This window comes from Colias croceus, chromosome 11 (genome assembly GCF_905220415.1).
Source record: "Colias croceus chromosome 11, ilColCroc2.1".
Lineage (NCBI taxonomy): Eukaryota > Metazoa > Arthropoda > Insecta > Lepidoptera > Pieridae > Colias > Colias croceus.
Window position 1 is genome coordinate 7,897,383 of NC_059547.1, and position 16,201 is coordinate 7,913,583.

Below are 16,201 nucleotides of genomic sequence, written 5' to 3' on the forward strand. Positions count from 1 at the left end.
AGGCCGGGTTAAATATTGGTTTGAATGTAATAAGAATGTACTGCGATTCTACACAGCTACCTAATTGATGTAGGTAGTTGATAACAAAACGCAGCAAGTCAACGACTATTAGCAAAGTGAAGGTAGTTGGGTCGAACGTCGTATAAACAACGTCCGAGCCCCGAGGCACGATTCGTACGAATGCGCCACGAGACAAAGGAAAGCGGCTTTTTATAGTATTCGACAGCTAAGCATGTTCAGACTTGAAATAATGACAACTATGTTGACAACTATTCATCCACAAAAATATTAAATCAAAAGTTACGTCTAACACGGCCATACTGACAATCGTACGTCCTCGTACGCCTTTTTCTCGTATTACAGTACAACGGTAGTTCATCTCGGGATTACACATTAACCATCCTGCCTCGGCCACACTGACCTTACAGAACAACAATCACATCCACATGACATAGGCACTACGTTCGCGTATCATGGGAACAACGCCTACTCATTTGTGACATAGGCACGACGTTCGCTTAACACAAATGAAGGCTCAACTACCCCGAACCGCAGGGCGCAGTCCGGATAGCACACACAATTCCTTCGATGAACTACATTCCCGTTACAATAATCCACGCAACAAACTTTTACTTCACACAACGCACGAAAAAACACAAACGCCAGTATGCCGTTACAAAACTACGTAAACTCAAACACATTTAAAAAGTATGGGCTTGAATTCTATCCCGCTTCTGATGTAAGAAATAACACGCGAGGCCGGGTTAAATATTGGTTTGAATGTAATAAGAATGTACTGCGATTCTACACAGCTACCTAATTGATGTAGGTAGTTGATAACAAAACGCAGCAAGTCAACGACTATTAGCAAAGTGAAGGTAGTTGGGTCGAACGTCGTATAAACAACGTCCGAGCCCCGAGGCACGATTCGTACGAATGCGCCACGAGACAAAGGAAAGCGGCTTTTTATAGTATTCGACAGCTAAGCATGTTCAGACTTGAAATAATGACAACTATGTTGACAACTATTCATCCACAAAAATATTAAATCAAAAGTTACGTCTAACAATATATTTATTTTAGTCTTCGATTATGAACACAGAACGTAGCAGGTGCAAGGTACAGAAACAGTCAAATATCCAGGCAAATTCATACGTATAAAATAAGAATACAAAAAAAAAAAAACAAGATCTACATACAGAAATAAATGTCATAGATACACATTATAATAACGCTAACATGGTAGATCATTAAATGCACCTATTTCAAACATATTGAATCCAATCATACACTTTTGAACACATCCATTAAGAGCAATTATGGTCAGAGTAGAGAAGACTAGACCTATTCAAAATTAATCGTAAAATAAGGTAAATAAAACCGCGCGTTTACGCATGCTATGAGTAACAATACTATGCTCCATCAACCCCCAGTGAAGATATAATTGATCAACGAATGCTCGACGCTTTTAACGTAGTGGTTTTAGATTTCTAATGGAATGAAAGGGTTGTGGCCAAGTCCTCTGCTTACATTGCAATTAATACGGCTAATTATGTTAACGTGTATGCTCTGTTAATTGAGTTTAAAATAGCCAATAGTCGTTCATATTTTGTTGGAACTTTGCGTGTGAGGTATTGATTTTGTTTTGTGATAATTGTGATACGCCTATGCTTTTCAGTGGGTGTTGTATTTGACTTTATTGTGTCTTTGAAGTGAAGATATTGTAAAAATAATATAAAGATAGTATAGATGTATAAGATTGTTTATGTATTTTGGTTGTGACTCTTAGGCCCAGATTCACAATCGTGACTTTACTTTAGAGCAAAAGAGTCTTCACAAAGTAAACTTTGTATGGCCGAAGTTTACTTTCAACATATTTAATTTCAGAGAGAATTGCTTGACTTTCCTTAGAAAAGTACGGCCCCAAAGTAAAGTACAGGGTAAGACGTGTACCTAACTGTTACTTTATACGCATAATTTATGTTTTTGAGAACATAATATTATTAAATTAAGTTATATTTCCATAAAAAAACATATTATATGATAATAACATTATTATTTTATATCAAAAATGAAATGTTTAGAAAAAAAACATTATGTAGGAAGATTATAGTTGAAATATCAAAAACCGGTAGACACAGCAAAATTCGTCAGAAAAATATTACCTACTAGCTTCCGCCCGCGACTCCGTCCGCGCGGATGTCGGTCTTCGCGTGGATGGTTTATTTCTCCATTTTGAGTAGGTACCTCTGACAATAAAATCTTATAAATATCTATTGGACCCAATTCCCAAATACGGCTAGGCCTATAATAATACGCAACGTGTGTTCGCGGTTCTACGGAACAACGTCTATGGATAAAACTGAAAAATTAAGATTAATTTTTTTCTACGTATTTTTTCAGGATAAAAAGTATCCTATTTTACGCCCAGGATAATAAGGTATAATTATACCAAGTTTCATCGAAATCGAACCGCTAGTTTTCACGTGATGCCTTCACATACAGACAGACAGACAGACAGACAAAAATTTTTTTAATCACATATTTGGGTTTGGTATCGATCCAGTAATACCCCCTGCTATTTATTTTTTCAATATTTTCAATGTACAGAATTGACCCTTCTACAGATTTATTATATGTAAAGATAATAATGTTAAAAGACAAACGAAACAATGCAACGATCAACACATCAACAAAAAAATGTTACTCGACATGACGTTTCGATCTATAACCCAACCATATTAAAATGTGTTTCTGTTCTAGGAAATTGGTTTAAAATGAAGGCCTACATAATTTATACGCATAGTCATGTAAAGTTTACTTTGAGACCAAAGTCATGATTATCGGCTCCTTAGCCTTTATTAAGTAAAGTATAGTTTCTGGAAAGTAAAGATGAGCTTGACACGACTAAGAAATATATTTTTGGTTGAAAGTAGATCTTTCCATCAAAGTAAAGTTAAAGTGCGATCTATGAATCTCGGCCTTATACTGCTATCAGTGGGTGTTAGGTAAATTGGTAATGCCAATACTAGACACATTTAAAAATGTCTGATAATCCTAGATTGTATAATGTATGTTTAGTTAAGGATAAAATAATATATTTTATTTGTTTTGAGTGATTGAATAAATGTTCATTTTTAAATAAATTGTATAAAGGTATACCCATCGCATTTAATTAAAATTCTGTTGATATAGTTTTTGATTTTAAAAGCCCCGTTTAAAATTAAAAGCTTTTAAAAATTAATAACCAAGTATCGTTTGAACGTATCAACTGGCCAAATGGATAAAATTAAATTAACCTCAATATTTCTATGTACTGAAAAAATATTCGATAAAATACTAAACGTTGTTTTTAAAATTAATTAATAAATAAAAAACTCGTTGCAATTAAAACCACAACACATATTTTTAAATTGTATTATTTACAAAGTATAACTACAGATTTTAGTACTTTGTGTATTTAAAATGCAAAAGAATGCTTTGAAGACGTACCTACCTATTACATATTATAATGTAAGCTGAATACAATAAATTGTAATATTTTTTACTATACAAAACAATGACGAACGCTGAATCATAGTCTTTTGAAATACACTTTCTATATACGAAAAAGTCCCGGATATTGGCACAATATCATTAATATCCGATACTGAATAAGCATCAAGTTCATTACGATTGTTCATATTGCCATGTCAAAGAGGACAGGTGATATATTACGATAAGGCGGGTACACACAGAGCGAGCAGCCTCGCGAAGCAAATTCTTAACCGAAGCAGCTCGATAATATGGAAATGCCTCCGCCGAGGTAAATGAAGAAACAGAGCTGCAGCTGCTTATAGCAACGTGTGAACGTGGCTCGGTTGAAAAAAGCGTCTGTATTTTGCGCTACCAATACATAAGGTTCTGCTCGGCCGTAGCGCCATTTTGCTCGCCTTAGCCACGTCCACACAAGATTCGCGAGGCTGCTCGCTCTGTGTGAATCCGCCTTAATCGAACGGGAGTGGAGTAGTGACCACACGTAAGTCGTAAGGGTTCTTTCGTGTTCCTATTGATTTATTTAGAAGTCGGATAGGGGAGTGATTAGGCTTTTGTGTCGGTTCCTTTGAAAGCTGTTCATTTTTCGTTACGTCGCGGCGGGGTTTAATAAATTGAATATTACAGAATCGGGTGTTGAAAATCATGATATTAGTTAGTGTTTTTACTTAACTTTGAACATATTGGAATTTTAAATTTCATTGCACGATAGTAAAGTATTTATAATATCGAGAGACGAATTTTTATTAAGCGTTTCTGTATAAACATAGGTCGAAAGGTGATTGATATGATTGAAGTTGTTTATTTTGTAATTGTAAAACATAATTTATATTCATGATGAAATATTTTTATTTACGTGCTAGATTTTTAAACGAAAACTAAATTAATTTAGTAGATATTACATAATACATTGAGATTCGATTTATTTTTAAAGCACCTGTTTATTTAACAGATGAGTTTCTAAGCAGAACTGGTTGTGAAGATGATGTGATAAAGGTGTCTTGTAACCCATATACAAGAGTGGCCATATTTGATGCTCAGTATGGCAGAACTGCGTATGAGTCGATTACATGCCCGCAGACACAGGGAGTTGTGGATGAGAGTAAGTTTTTCTACATCTTTTTATCCTAATGCATTCCGTGTAATAGATGTCTTATCGCCGATGCAGATGCTATTGTGTGTAAAACCGTCTTAAAACAGTCAGTAACATTATGAAAAATGTATTAACAGTATTTGATAGTGAAATGGACACAGAACGATTTTTGTCTTTTTAGAGAATATAAAGGATCGATTTTTGTCAAAAAATAAAAATACTACTCATAAAAATTTCAACAATCATTTAAATGCCAGTAAAATCGGTGTGTGTTTTAAATATATTGAAATACAACAAACGATTGAACAATAATAAATAAACATTATGCAATAATTCTGTAGCACTCTAAAAATAAAGCCGATGTTATTTTATTATCACACTAGCTGCTCCGCGCGGTTTCACCCCCGTGGCTCCACTCCTGTTAGTCGTAGCGTGATGATACATAGCCTATATAACCTTCCTCGATAAATGAGCTATCTAACAGCGAAAGAATTTTTCAAATCGGACCAGTAGTTCCCGAGATTAGCGCGTTCAAACAAACAAACAAACAAATTCTTCAGCTTTATAATATTATATTATCACATTAAAATAGCTTCTTAGGGTGCTATTCCATCAATAATGTGCGAGTATGTGCAGCGAGGAATGTGTTTGTAAATAACCAATAGTATCGTTTCAAACGCTAAACGCTTCAAACTTCAAACTAAATGAAGCGATATGATTGGTTCTTTACAAACACATTCTTCGCTACACATCCTCGCACATCATTGATGGAAAAGCACCTTAATTCTATTTTTGTTATTCTTTAGATTGTTTGGCTCCATACGCGGTTGAAACAGTGATGCAAATTTGCCACGGCAAGCGAAGATGTCAAATCGCAGCGAACAGCAAAACATTTGGCTCGCCTTGCAAACCCGATTCCCGAGCTTATCTGAAAATCGTATATGCGTGCGGTAAGTATATTTATAGTTCCATATATTTACATAAAAAGCGCAATATAGAAAGTATTTAGTTCGAGAGACATGTTTGAGATATCCCAAACAAATACTTTTTTATAAATTTTTATAATTTTTATGAAAAACGTAATTTCATTAAGGAGTGATGTTAAGGCCAGTAATTAAAAAATTAATATTATTCTATTAGCATAGGGACTTGGCTGTTGAACTTGTAGCTTTTATTAAAGTGAAATAAGGGCGTGCGTGTTTACTTATTCAACTATAGGTATTAAAAAAATGTAGTAGTTTAGACATAAAGTATGGCTAAATGTAGTATATTATTTCTATAAGATAATAAGTAGTACCCGCATATATACTATACGTATTTATATTTATATACGTATACGTATTTACTACCTATATCAAATTAATTCTCCTCCTCAATAATGACGTTAACTAAGACATTGCTACATAAGTCCATTTCCCCACTTTGCAAGTAGCTTATGTTTCAAATAGGTTACCTATTTCTGGTTGGTTACTGCAGCATATGTCAGAATAAAGGAAGAAATGGTTAAAATAACGACGTGCTTTATTATTTTTATTCATATGCAAATATTGCAAGCCTGTCACTTGCATGTTATGAATGGAATAGCACGAAAGTTCTTATAAAATATAAAATTTCGGATTTAATTGTGGATTTAATAGATACTAAATACTGAAAGTTTAATGACCCTTTATACAGTACATTACATAGTATAAAACAAAGTCGCTTTCTCTGTAACTATGTCCCTTTGTATGCTTAAATCTTTAAAACTACGCAACGGATTTTGATGCGGTTTTTTTTAATAGATATAGTGATTCAAGAGGAAGGTTTTAGTATACATATAATTTATTAGGTTTTAGACAAAGCGGGCGAAGCCGCGGGCGGTAAGCTAGTATATTTATATGTGTAAATTGTAAATTTTCGAATGGATATCGTATTTGCGTTTATAATTGACAAAACCCAAACAAAATAAGCAATCAGGTCAAATATACGCCAACCTTTTAACAATTATTATGTTTCAGTCAATTGGGTTATATGTTAAATAAGGCAAACGTATTTCGATTTTTATAACTAAAATGTATTTGTTGGCGTTTTAACAATTATTTCTGATTGATTAAAAAAAAATATTCATATCCAAAACGGGCAAATATAATATTGATTATTATTGAAGTGAAACATCTTTATTGGGGTTGGAAAAAAATTTAGTGTAACATTTTTTCGTTACGCAAAACATTTTTCCGTTACGCGCCATCTTTTTCACTCTACCACGCGTGATTCGACGTATATCTGTAAAGTTGAATATAGTAAATTATTTTTTGAAAAATAAGGTCATAAAGAAGTTTCACTTCTTACGTATAAACACTAGTACTCGCACACATTTTTTGACCAGAATATTTTTTTATGTAGTAAGGAATGTAGATTTAACTACAGTTTTCAATCCAAAATATCTTATTTCCTTACTCTTTTTATCCGAGTCGAAGACGCTATTCTTTGAAAAAAATATAACTTTAAAGTTGTATTTTGATCTTTGAAAGCTGAGAGGTTTTTCAGTATTTCATATCTTAAGTATTTATTCAAGTTTCAAACTAAAAATTCCTTTTCAGTTCCGCTAGGTGTTTTAACTGAGAGATACGAAAGCACGGACGAAAAAGATGAAGTCACGAAAAGTTATGAAATAAACAAAGACAAAGGAGTGTTTGAAGAATCAGGTAAACTTTGTTTAGTTTTTGTTACAAATTATTTCCTTTTAATAAATTGTTTTAGATGTGCTGGATGTATCGGATAACGACAATATAAAAGTATCACATTGTATATAATTGCATGAATTGTTTGGTTAAATAAATAATAATACATTTTTCAAGAAATACAGTAATCGGATAAATTTTAAGAAAAAAAAAGCTACTACTTATGGAATGTCTTAAATTATTGTTGTCCTAGTTCCTTGTCTAATAAGGTTTCCGTATTAACGGAAACCTAGAACATGGAAATATTATAAAAATATAATAGAAAGTCAGTTTAATTATTGAGACAAAAATCTTATACGACTTTAAATTGAAAGCTAACTATTCTCAATGAAATTCATATTGCCAATTATTACGAAGTAGGTACTTACTCGAATCGTGGAAGAAATTCTAACTTGTAATTATATCAATTCAGGAATAATTCCTTTTGAATTGTTAATTTATATCTATTATGTGTATTACTTTGAACAACCTATTATATTGAAAGATTAGGAACTTTGACAATAATTTATTGTAATAATTATTTATACATTAGCGACGCCCTAATTTTGAGTTAAATTATTGAATAAAAGATTTTTATTAAATTAATTACAGGTACTATTAAGCGAACGTTTTCATGATTATGTTTGTTACTAAAGTAAGCTTTTCTACTTCTCTGCATGTTGTTCTTATCTTATCTGTGATTATAGATGGAAAAAAAATGATAACTAATTATTGTTTAAAACTTATTTAATTATTTTATAAAGATCCAAGTAATAAATGGGAGGTAAATGCTGTATCACCGATCGCCGACTCAGCGCTCCAACCTCCAGTAGAAATTAGCAACCATCGGGAAAAGGAAATTGCCTCAGAAAATGTATACACTGGAAATGTGAATAAATCAGGTACGTAATTGTAAGAAAATTAAATCTTGCTCTATGACGTGACGGTATTGCAATGACGCATGTTTACCTCTCAACGCTAAAGAAGTTTCAGTTCAATTAAAATACTCCTTTATATTGTACATATTTTGAAAAGATTTAATTTTCTTGTCATGTAATTGTAATTTATAAACGTATATTGTTCGTAAATTTCTAAAAATACATAATACCGCAGTATATCTTAAGCTCGAACGCAAGCAAAGCTGCAACGCGGTAGAAAATAATTAAATTAGCATTATAAAGGCTCTTAAAATCGTCGAATTTAAGCGTATCGCGGAAACATTGGCGAACGGCAGCGGTTAACCACTTTCGCGTTCAATTATTATCACCTAAATTTCTAAACATCGACAAATTTCGCTAAAATATTGGTAAAATTAGGCTAAAGTACTTGTTACCGGATTTCATCATAATTGAATTAATTTAGGCGAATAACAAACACAAATTTATTTGTAATCATATTATCAATAATAATTGAGTTCATTACCTATATAAATTTGACAACATGACGTTATACTTCTACCACAATTCAATTAAATTCATGCCGCATTCCTCATTGAATATTGTGCGAAATTTTTTATTCTCTCTGTATAATTTTATAGGAATCCACCGGAATGAATGTGTATCTAACAATAGCTTTTGTTCCAGAACGTTCGAGAGCGAACGAGAACTTCTACTTCTATATCGGCATTGCAATCATCATCGTCATAGTTTTAGTAATTTCTTTAATAGCAGTACGAATTTATATTAATCGTAAGAGAAAACGCAACGCCAAAAATGGTAACATGTTTACCACGGAGGCCCCAAATATCTTCAATGATGCCATATCAGACATAGATAATGATGCTACTGTTAGTCATATTTCTGGAAACTTCTACGATCCAGGCCACCCAGACATGTTGTATAGAGAGTCAACGAAAACTCTTCGACCAATGAAACCTTTATCAACAGTGTACCCGTCGGCTGGTGCCTGCATGTATGGAGTAGATTATATACCTCAAGTGGAAGCTCTAAGGTTCGAGAATGATCCAGAAGTAATGATGAGTCCAAAGAGTTTAAGTGGTTATACTAACACGCAGTTCCACTATGGGTGACAAAACGATGGAGGTGACACCTCCGGGACTTACTTTTTCTGATTCCACAATGGTCATGCTTTTAAAGCAAACAGTTAATAGGTGACTCATCAGATTTTGTGTTCTTTAGTCATAGAATATTTTCTCAAGGCAATTTTAAATGGTAATTTAGGCGGAGACCAATTATAATTATAATTCGATGTAAATAGAGTCGATGTTGTGTAAATTTTAATGACCTGTATTTGCTATGTTTTCGTTATTATTATTGCGGTATTAGTTTTAGAGATAGTAGATATTATTTGTTTGAAATGTGCCTTTTTATCCATAAAATGGATGTTAAGTTTAATTTCAATATATTAATTTAACGTTGAAGAATTATCCATATTATCATTTAAGATGTACATATGACATTAATAAATTTCATGTATAACCATTTAAATTTATATAATTTTGTGCCTTTCGTAAGCAACTAGGTTTTGTTAATTCTGATTAGGGTTCGTTAAATAAAATTCATTAATTATATTCTTGTATCCTTCAATTAGTAATAAATCTCGCACCTAAATCTATTTAATATGCGAACTGCTGTAACCACGCTTGCAAACACGGTCATTACATTTTCCATTAAAGCACAGACCTGTCTATGTAATTTTATAATTTTTTAATAAATTATCCGAAAAATTGTGTTTCATTTCTGGCACGCATCTTTTATGTTTTAGGGCGGTAATATGGCGTGACGAGGCGTCATTATTCAATAAAATTAGGGGTATGGATCCATTCTTCAAGACGCTAAAGAGGGATCTGTTAATGTAGGGGAAGAGTCGAGTAATATATTACGCACATAACGTTATTTTTTGTAAAGCTAACAATGCGCTTTGCGATAAATCAGTGTTCGGCTGTGGTGATAAATGCGGCGTTCCCGCTCTTTTTAGACATTGATAGGGATTATTGTTTGTGGTATATGTTTATGGATACGATTTATACGTAGTAGTGTAATATGTAAATAAAGGGATGTATGTGCGTGCATCGCATTTGAATAAACATTTATTATAGTCACGTATGATAGGTGACTCTATTTATTAAACAATACAATTTCAAATTGATTTGTCCTTCTGAAAATATTTTTTTCTTGCAATGAAGAATAGAAATATATGCATACATTTTAGTTTCAATTCTTTATCCTTAGTTTCAAATAGTCCCTGTCAATCAGCGGTAATTATGTACCAAGGTGCTTTTGCTACATATAATGAAGATTTTGTAATCTTCTCTTACAGGTAATAGTTTTATTAATTCTTAGCCTTGAGACCTAATGCCGAAGCTATCCATGAAATGCATATAATGCATCTGTTTCATTGATCGATTTTCTTTACAGATAAGTATGAGATAATATTTTCTATGTCCCACCAGACCGGGCATTTTTTTGTAAATATTCACTAGGAATAGAACCCAAAACCTCTTGGTTCTACGCTCATGCTTTACAACTGTTGGACAAAAATATAAAAAGTTCTGAAGTTCTTCTATATTTTCATTTAAATTTGATTACTCATTATAGACTACTAGGCTTCCGCCGCGTAGCTCCCGTACCCGTGGGAATTCCAGGATTGCGTTATTTTCCCGGGATAAAAAGTAGCCTATGTCCTTTCTCGGGTATCAAAATATCTCCACACCAAATTTCATGAAAATTGGTTCTGTAGTTTAGTCGTGATTGAGTAACAGACAGACAGATTTACTTTCGCATTTATAATATTAGTATTGATACTGGATAGTTAGCAACACAAGTGATAACTGCGTTAAAAACAACCGACTTCAAACTTGCACTTGCAAAATTTACAAATACCTACAGACAAAAATGCTCATAAAATAAAAACTACTGGGCCTATCCGAATAAAATTTTTATGGGACCAATTCGACACCATCCCGCATCGAACAAAAAAAGAATCACGTAAATCGGTTCAGAAACCTCGGAGTAATCGGTGTACATACATAAAAAAAAAAAAAATATACCGGCCGAATTGATAACCTCCTCCTTTTTTTTGAAGTCGGTTAAAAATTGTCATCCCATAATTTAAAAGCAGTAAATCATACAACTATAAAGTCATAGTTAATATGGGCTATCTTAGACGATAGATTGAAGGGTATTAGCATAGCTTAGAGCTGTAATCCTCAATAAGTTGTTGTCTAAACAGACGGATAGTTTGCTTATCTTTGTTTATAGCTCACTAATTCTGAAACCACGTGAATGTTAATAAAAACAAACGAGCCAAGTTTCTTGTTTATTGACAAGGCGTTGCGTTTATACTATTTGAAGATTACGAACCAAATACACTAGTAGTTTGAGAAATGTTTTATGAAATATAAAATTGTATTTAAAGATACAATTTGATACTTATATGAGATTGTAAAATAATAAGGAAAATGTGAAGGTATTTTAGTCAAGATTTGAGTAAAACATTCTTTTGTGTTCTACGATTATTATTAGCCGAAATAAGTTGTTCCGTTTTGATAATAAACTTAACAACAAAGGTTTTCAAAATGATTTTTCTTCATAAAAATGCAAACAGATATTTCGCATCTTTTAAAAGGGTTTCAATGAAATTTGATACAAGGATCCAAATTGCGATATAAACGAGTTTTAAAAGCTTGTATTCCTGTGATAGCGATGACACTAATACAAAATAAGGAAAATTATATAAATTATTGGGATTATTATGAATAACTAGTTTTGTTATAAGGTATAACAAGGAATATCTTTGAGTTATGATGGACAGATTTTATCTTGACACATTCTTTGTACACGCTATTAAATAATAAAATATTTTTGGACTTTTGGATTGAAAAAAAAAAAAACTAACAATTCCATAATTTACAGACATGTCTTGATTATGTACTTACTTTAACAACCTTACCTTTACCTTATACCTTTACGGCGTGCCTACAAGGAATAGGTTTTATAATATATCTTGAAAACATAGGTTACCTTAAAATAGCACCTACTTAACACACTCAAGAAAGGATCAATTTTTAAACTGTATTTTTTCGCGTTATCACTCTCTTAAGTAGGTATCTATATTATCACTTAAATTTTGAAATTATATTTATAAATAACTAGCGGTCCGCCCCGGCTTCGCCCGTGGTACATGTTTACGTTTTCTCTACATAAGAACCATCCTCGTACTTCAAGGAATATAATAAAAAAAGAATTAACGAAATCGGTTCAGCCGTTCTCAAGTTATGCGCTTACCAACACATTTTGGGATTCTTTTTTATATTATAGATATACATTAAGCTCTACAAAATTCAACGGGTCAGACCACTGTGATATTATAAAGTAAGTTTACCAGACCTACCATTTTGTACAGCCAAATAAGATATTCAAACCGAATTTCCGCGGGCAGGGCAATGAAAGGCAATATCTTTAAAGGGAAATCGCAAAGAAAGTATACAGTCGCGTAACCAAAACAATCGATTCAAAATCCAGCCCATTTGGACTCCATCCATGTCGTTAGTAGAATAATTTATTATTATGGCTGCCACTTGAAAATCTTTTTTTATTTTACATCCCACAAAAGAATGCTTCGACACGATTGATGGTGACTTCACTGATCACGCAGAATTCGACGTTTTTATTACTTTTTTCTTAAATTTTTCGATTTCCCTTTTTTGGGGAGTTTAATAACCTCTAGGTTAGCGATAGATACAAATTAATTTATTCGCTTATAAATTATGAATATTTATTAGAGTAATTATAATTTTATCGAAGGAGGTGTTCGAACTTACAGAAAGAAAATTATTAATAATAAATATGTATATTTTTTAGTTGTTATGGCTATGATAAAATTAAATACTTGGTTCGTAAACCTAGGAAAGTCTAATACGCATTTTATGGTTAGCCAAGTGGTTCTAAATTTGCATACAATTCTCATTTAATTACTTATGTCTTCTAGCGGAGAACTACAGCTTAAATACACGAACTCTAGCAATTATATTATGTATGTGGAGGTATGAAAGTGAACTCTGGAATTCACTCGTCGAGAATGAGCCTAATTCATTCCAGAATTGTTTGATTTTTGTTAATAGAAAGTAGAAATTTATTTAGATTATTGGTCAGGGCTAGTTGTAGACAACTAAAACTATAGGAACATATTTCTAAGTAGTTTTCTGTCAGATGTAGGTCCAATGGCAAACTCATCTTTTGACTTTTAAATTGTCATACATAGCAAACAAGTATCATCGCTTGTAATGTCTATAAGGAGCCGGCACTAACTCTACTACAAAAAACTGCTATCCCATCCTGCCAATTTTACTCTCATTAAGTCCCATCACACAATACATAGAAGGCTACAATAGAATTGGACACATGTTGGAGGTGTCCGATAATGTCCGTTTAATGGTGTCACACGGTCGACACCGCTCTTGGACACCGGCCAAGAGTGAATTGTAACTCTCAGGACATCGCTATATTTCTACAGCGCCTTTATCTCCCCAAAATCCCACTGTAATGACCTACTAATGGTGTGCTTAATCTGGATGAATTTTATTGTTTTGTGGTTAGCCTGGTAAGGCGTCTTGTAAGTATGTTAAATCAGTATTCTATTATATTACACTAGCTGTCCCGGCGAACTTCGTACCGCCCAGTCATTGAATGTGGTGTTACCTTATAGCTGAACTAATTTAGGTTTTGATGAATATAATACAATAATACAAAATAAATTTTAATAAATATATATAATAGTATTTTTTTACGATGAGTTACACATACAGTAGAACAAAAACAACAATAGGTAATTATTTAATAACTTCAAACACGTGCCAGAGAAAAATTATAGAACTACACTATTTTACGCAGTCTATTATATTCTAGCGATATCAAGAGCGATATCAACATTTATTCTTTATATTGTTTATTAGACGATAAATCAATACATATAATATATTGTCGATACCATTAGTTAACATGTATTTAAATATAATAGTTTAAGACGTGGTTTTATTTTCGATTTATGATAATTCTAGAGGACATTAAATTGTTAATTTCCGATAAAGTCAAGTTATCTTTCACACCACGTTTGCTCCGACTCAAAGTAATAAGCCTTGCTGAAAGTTGGAACGCGCCGAAAGGTTGCGACAAGTTGAAACTAAAAGAAAAAGTTAAGCTGACGGTCCTGCCTCCGCTTTCCGACATGATGCTCTTTTAAAAGTTATTATTTTATTTTTATAGAAACCTCTACCTGCAGTTTGTATTGACATTGAAGTGAGTTAATTTAGTGATGTGGATTTTTATGATTAATTCATTTCGACAGTTTTGTATGCAAAATTCTTCTTTTGTAGGTATATAGATTTTCAGGTAAGATTTAAAATTGAAATGTAAATCCAGTTTATCAATTCTCTGACGTAAAAAAAAATAGCTCGTATGTAAAGGCTTAAAAATAAGGTAGAGCTGATTTTATCTCCTAAGCTTAACGCAGTATATACGACAGTTTAAAAAAATGTTTCTATTTCTACTCATTTCTTATCTAAGCAAGAACGTGCCACACTGAAGCGTAAAAAAGTACAGCTTGTTATTTATATATTTATAAATCCATCAACTTCACAAAAGTTAAATTTGCATAACCCTTTGCTAACTCAAAACATGTTTAAATAGTCGTTATGTATCCTCCAAGATTTTTAGGCAATGTGTTAGAATAACATTTTTCTAACCCGCGTCTGACAAAGATTTTCGATTAGCATAGTAAAATATTCAGGGACCCAATATGTACCGGGTCCAATAGAAGCCAACTTGTCCTTTGGGACATAGACAATTTAGTGACGCTATTTATGAAATAATATACCTTATATATTTGGATAAATATGCAAATGTTTTATATGGGATTGCAGAATATTGGACGCATGAAATCTCCCAAAATAAATGGCTCGTGTTTTTCGATATGCAATGCATTTTGGTTTGTAATTTAGCGTCGCATTAGATTGGTTTTTAGTAGGCATTTGGAATCATTAGTATTTTTTGTGAGGTGATATTTGCACGCTTGATTATAATTTAGAAGCTTCACGAAAATTCATTGAATTCAACAAAATAGGATTAATATGGAATTATCTCTCTAACTGAAACAGTTTTTAGTGAATAGCAGTCGTTAAAATCTGATTCTTCTCTTTAATTTATAGGAATACTTTTTGTACAAACATAATACTTAATTATAAATGTATTTGAGTAGTGTTATCCGCGAGGGGGGCTAGTGATCTGTACTACAGGTCTTTCACAGACCTATTTCAGACACTAGTCCTTCACAACGTAAATGCTACACGTTTACATATTTTGTTCCATTGTAATAGTTTAAGTTGTGAAGTGTAAATAAACTTTTTTTTTTATTTACATAATATTATGTCTTATAAAACACTCATAAGCACAATATTATTTTTAGTACTCGGAATAGAACCCATCTGAAATCATTTATTGCTTCAAGATCAATGGATTTTTCTTGTTATTGTACCAGTAAAATTTTTTGTTAGTCTACCTTAGGTATATTTAAATAATAATCAAAGTGCGATTGTGTGTTTTGGAACCAAACGTAACAAAGTCGTCTAAAATAAAAGCTTTTTCACATAACTTAGACGAGTCAGGTCTTTTTATTTGCAGTTTACAGCGATACGTGCTGAATTGAACCAACATTGTATCTTTGTATTTTCCTCCTCCTCCTTAAGTCGAAATCCTCACTGCTGAGGGTCGTGATCATTTTGGAATTGTGATTTCCTAGTTATTTTATGCCATTTGTCTCGATCTTCTGCGATGTGGATAGCTTCAGGTACGCTAGTTTCTACGGTCGTTTTAATTTGGTCTGACCAGCGCATTGGGCTGCGGCCTCGGGGCCTTTTTCC

The 16,201-nt window shown here is 32.6% G+C and overlaps 1 protein-coding gene and 1 long non-coding RNA gene across 2 annotated transcripts in view; one reads left to right on the forward strand and one right to left on the reverse strand.

The window, feature by feature from the left end:
* LOC123695460 (protein eva-1-like) overlaps positions 1-10,012 on the forward strand; it is a 32,737-nt gene extending 22,725 nt beyond the window's left edge. The window contains exons 4-8 of the mRNA XM_045641319.1: positions 4,487-4,636; positions 5,434-5,577; positions 7,207-7,311; positions 8,091-8,228; positions 8,910-10,012. Of these exons, the coding sequence (XP_045497275.1) occupies positions 4,487-4,636; positions 5,434-5,577; positions 7,207-7,311; positions 8,091-8,228; positions 8,910-9,355 (983 nt within the window). The 3' untranslated portion in view covers positions 9,356-10,012. The remainder of the gene's footprint in view (positions 1-4,486; positions 4,637-5,433; positions 5,578-7,206; positions 7,312-8,090; positions 8,229-8,909) is intronic.
* Positions 65-898, reverse strand: LOC123695461. Its single transcript, XR_006751934.1, has 3 exons — positions 259-898; positions 225-226; positions 65-105 (listed from the first exon to the last, which is right to left on the reverse strand). It is a non-coding gene; the product is annotated as an uncharacterized LOC123695461 (long non-coding RNA).
* Positions 10,013-16,201: the final 6,189 nt, after the last annotated feature.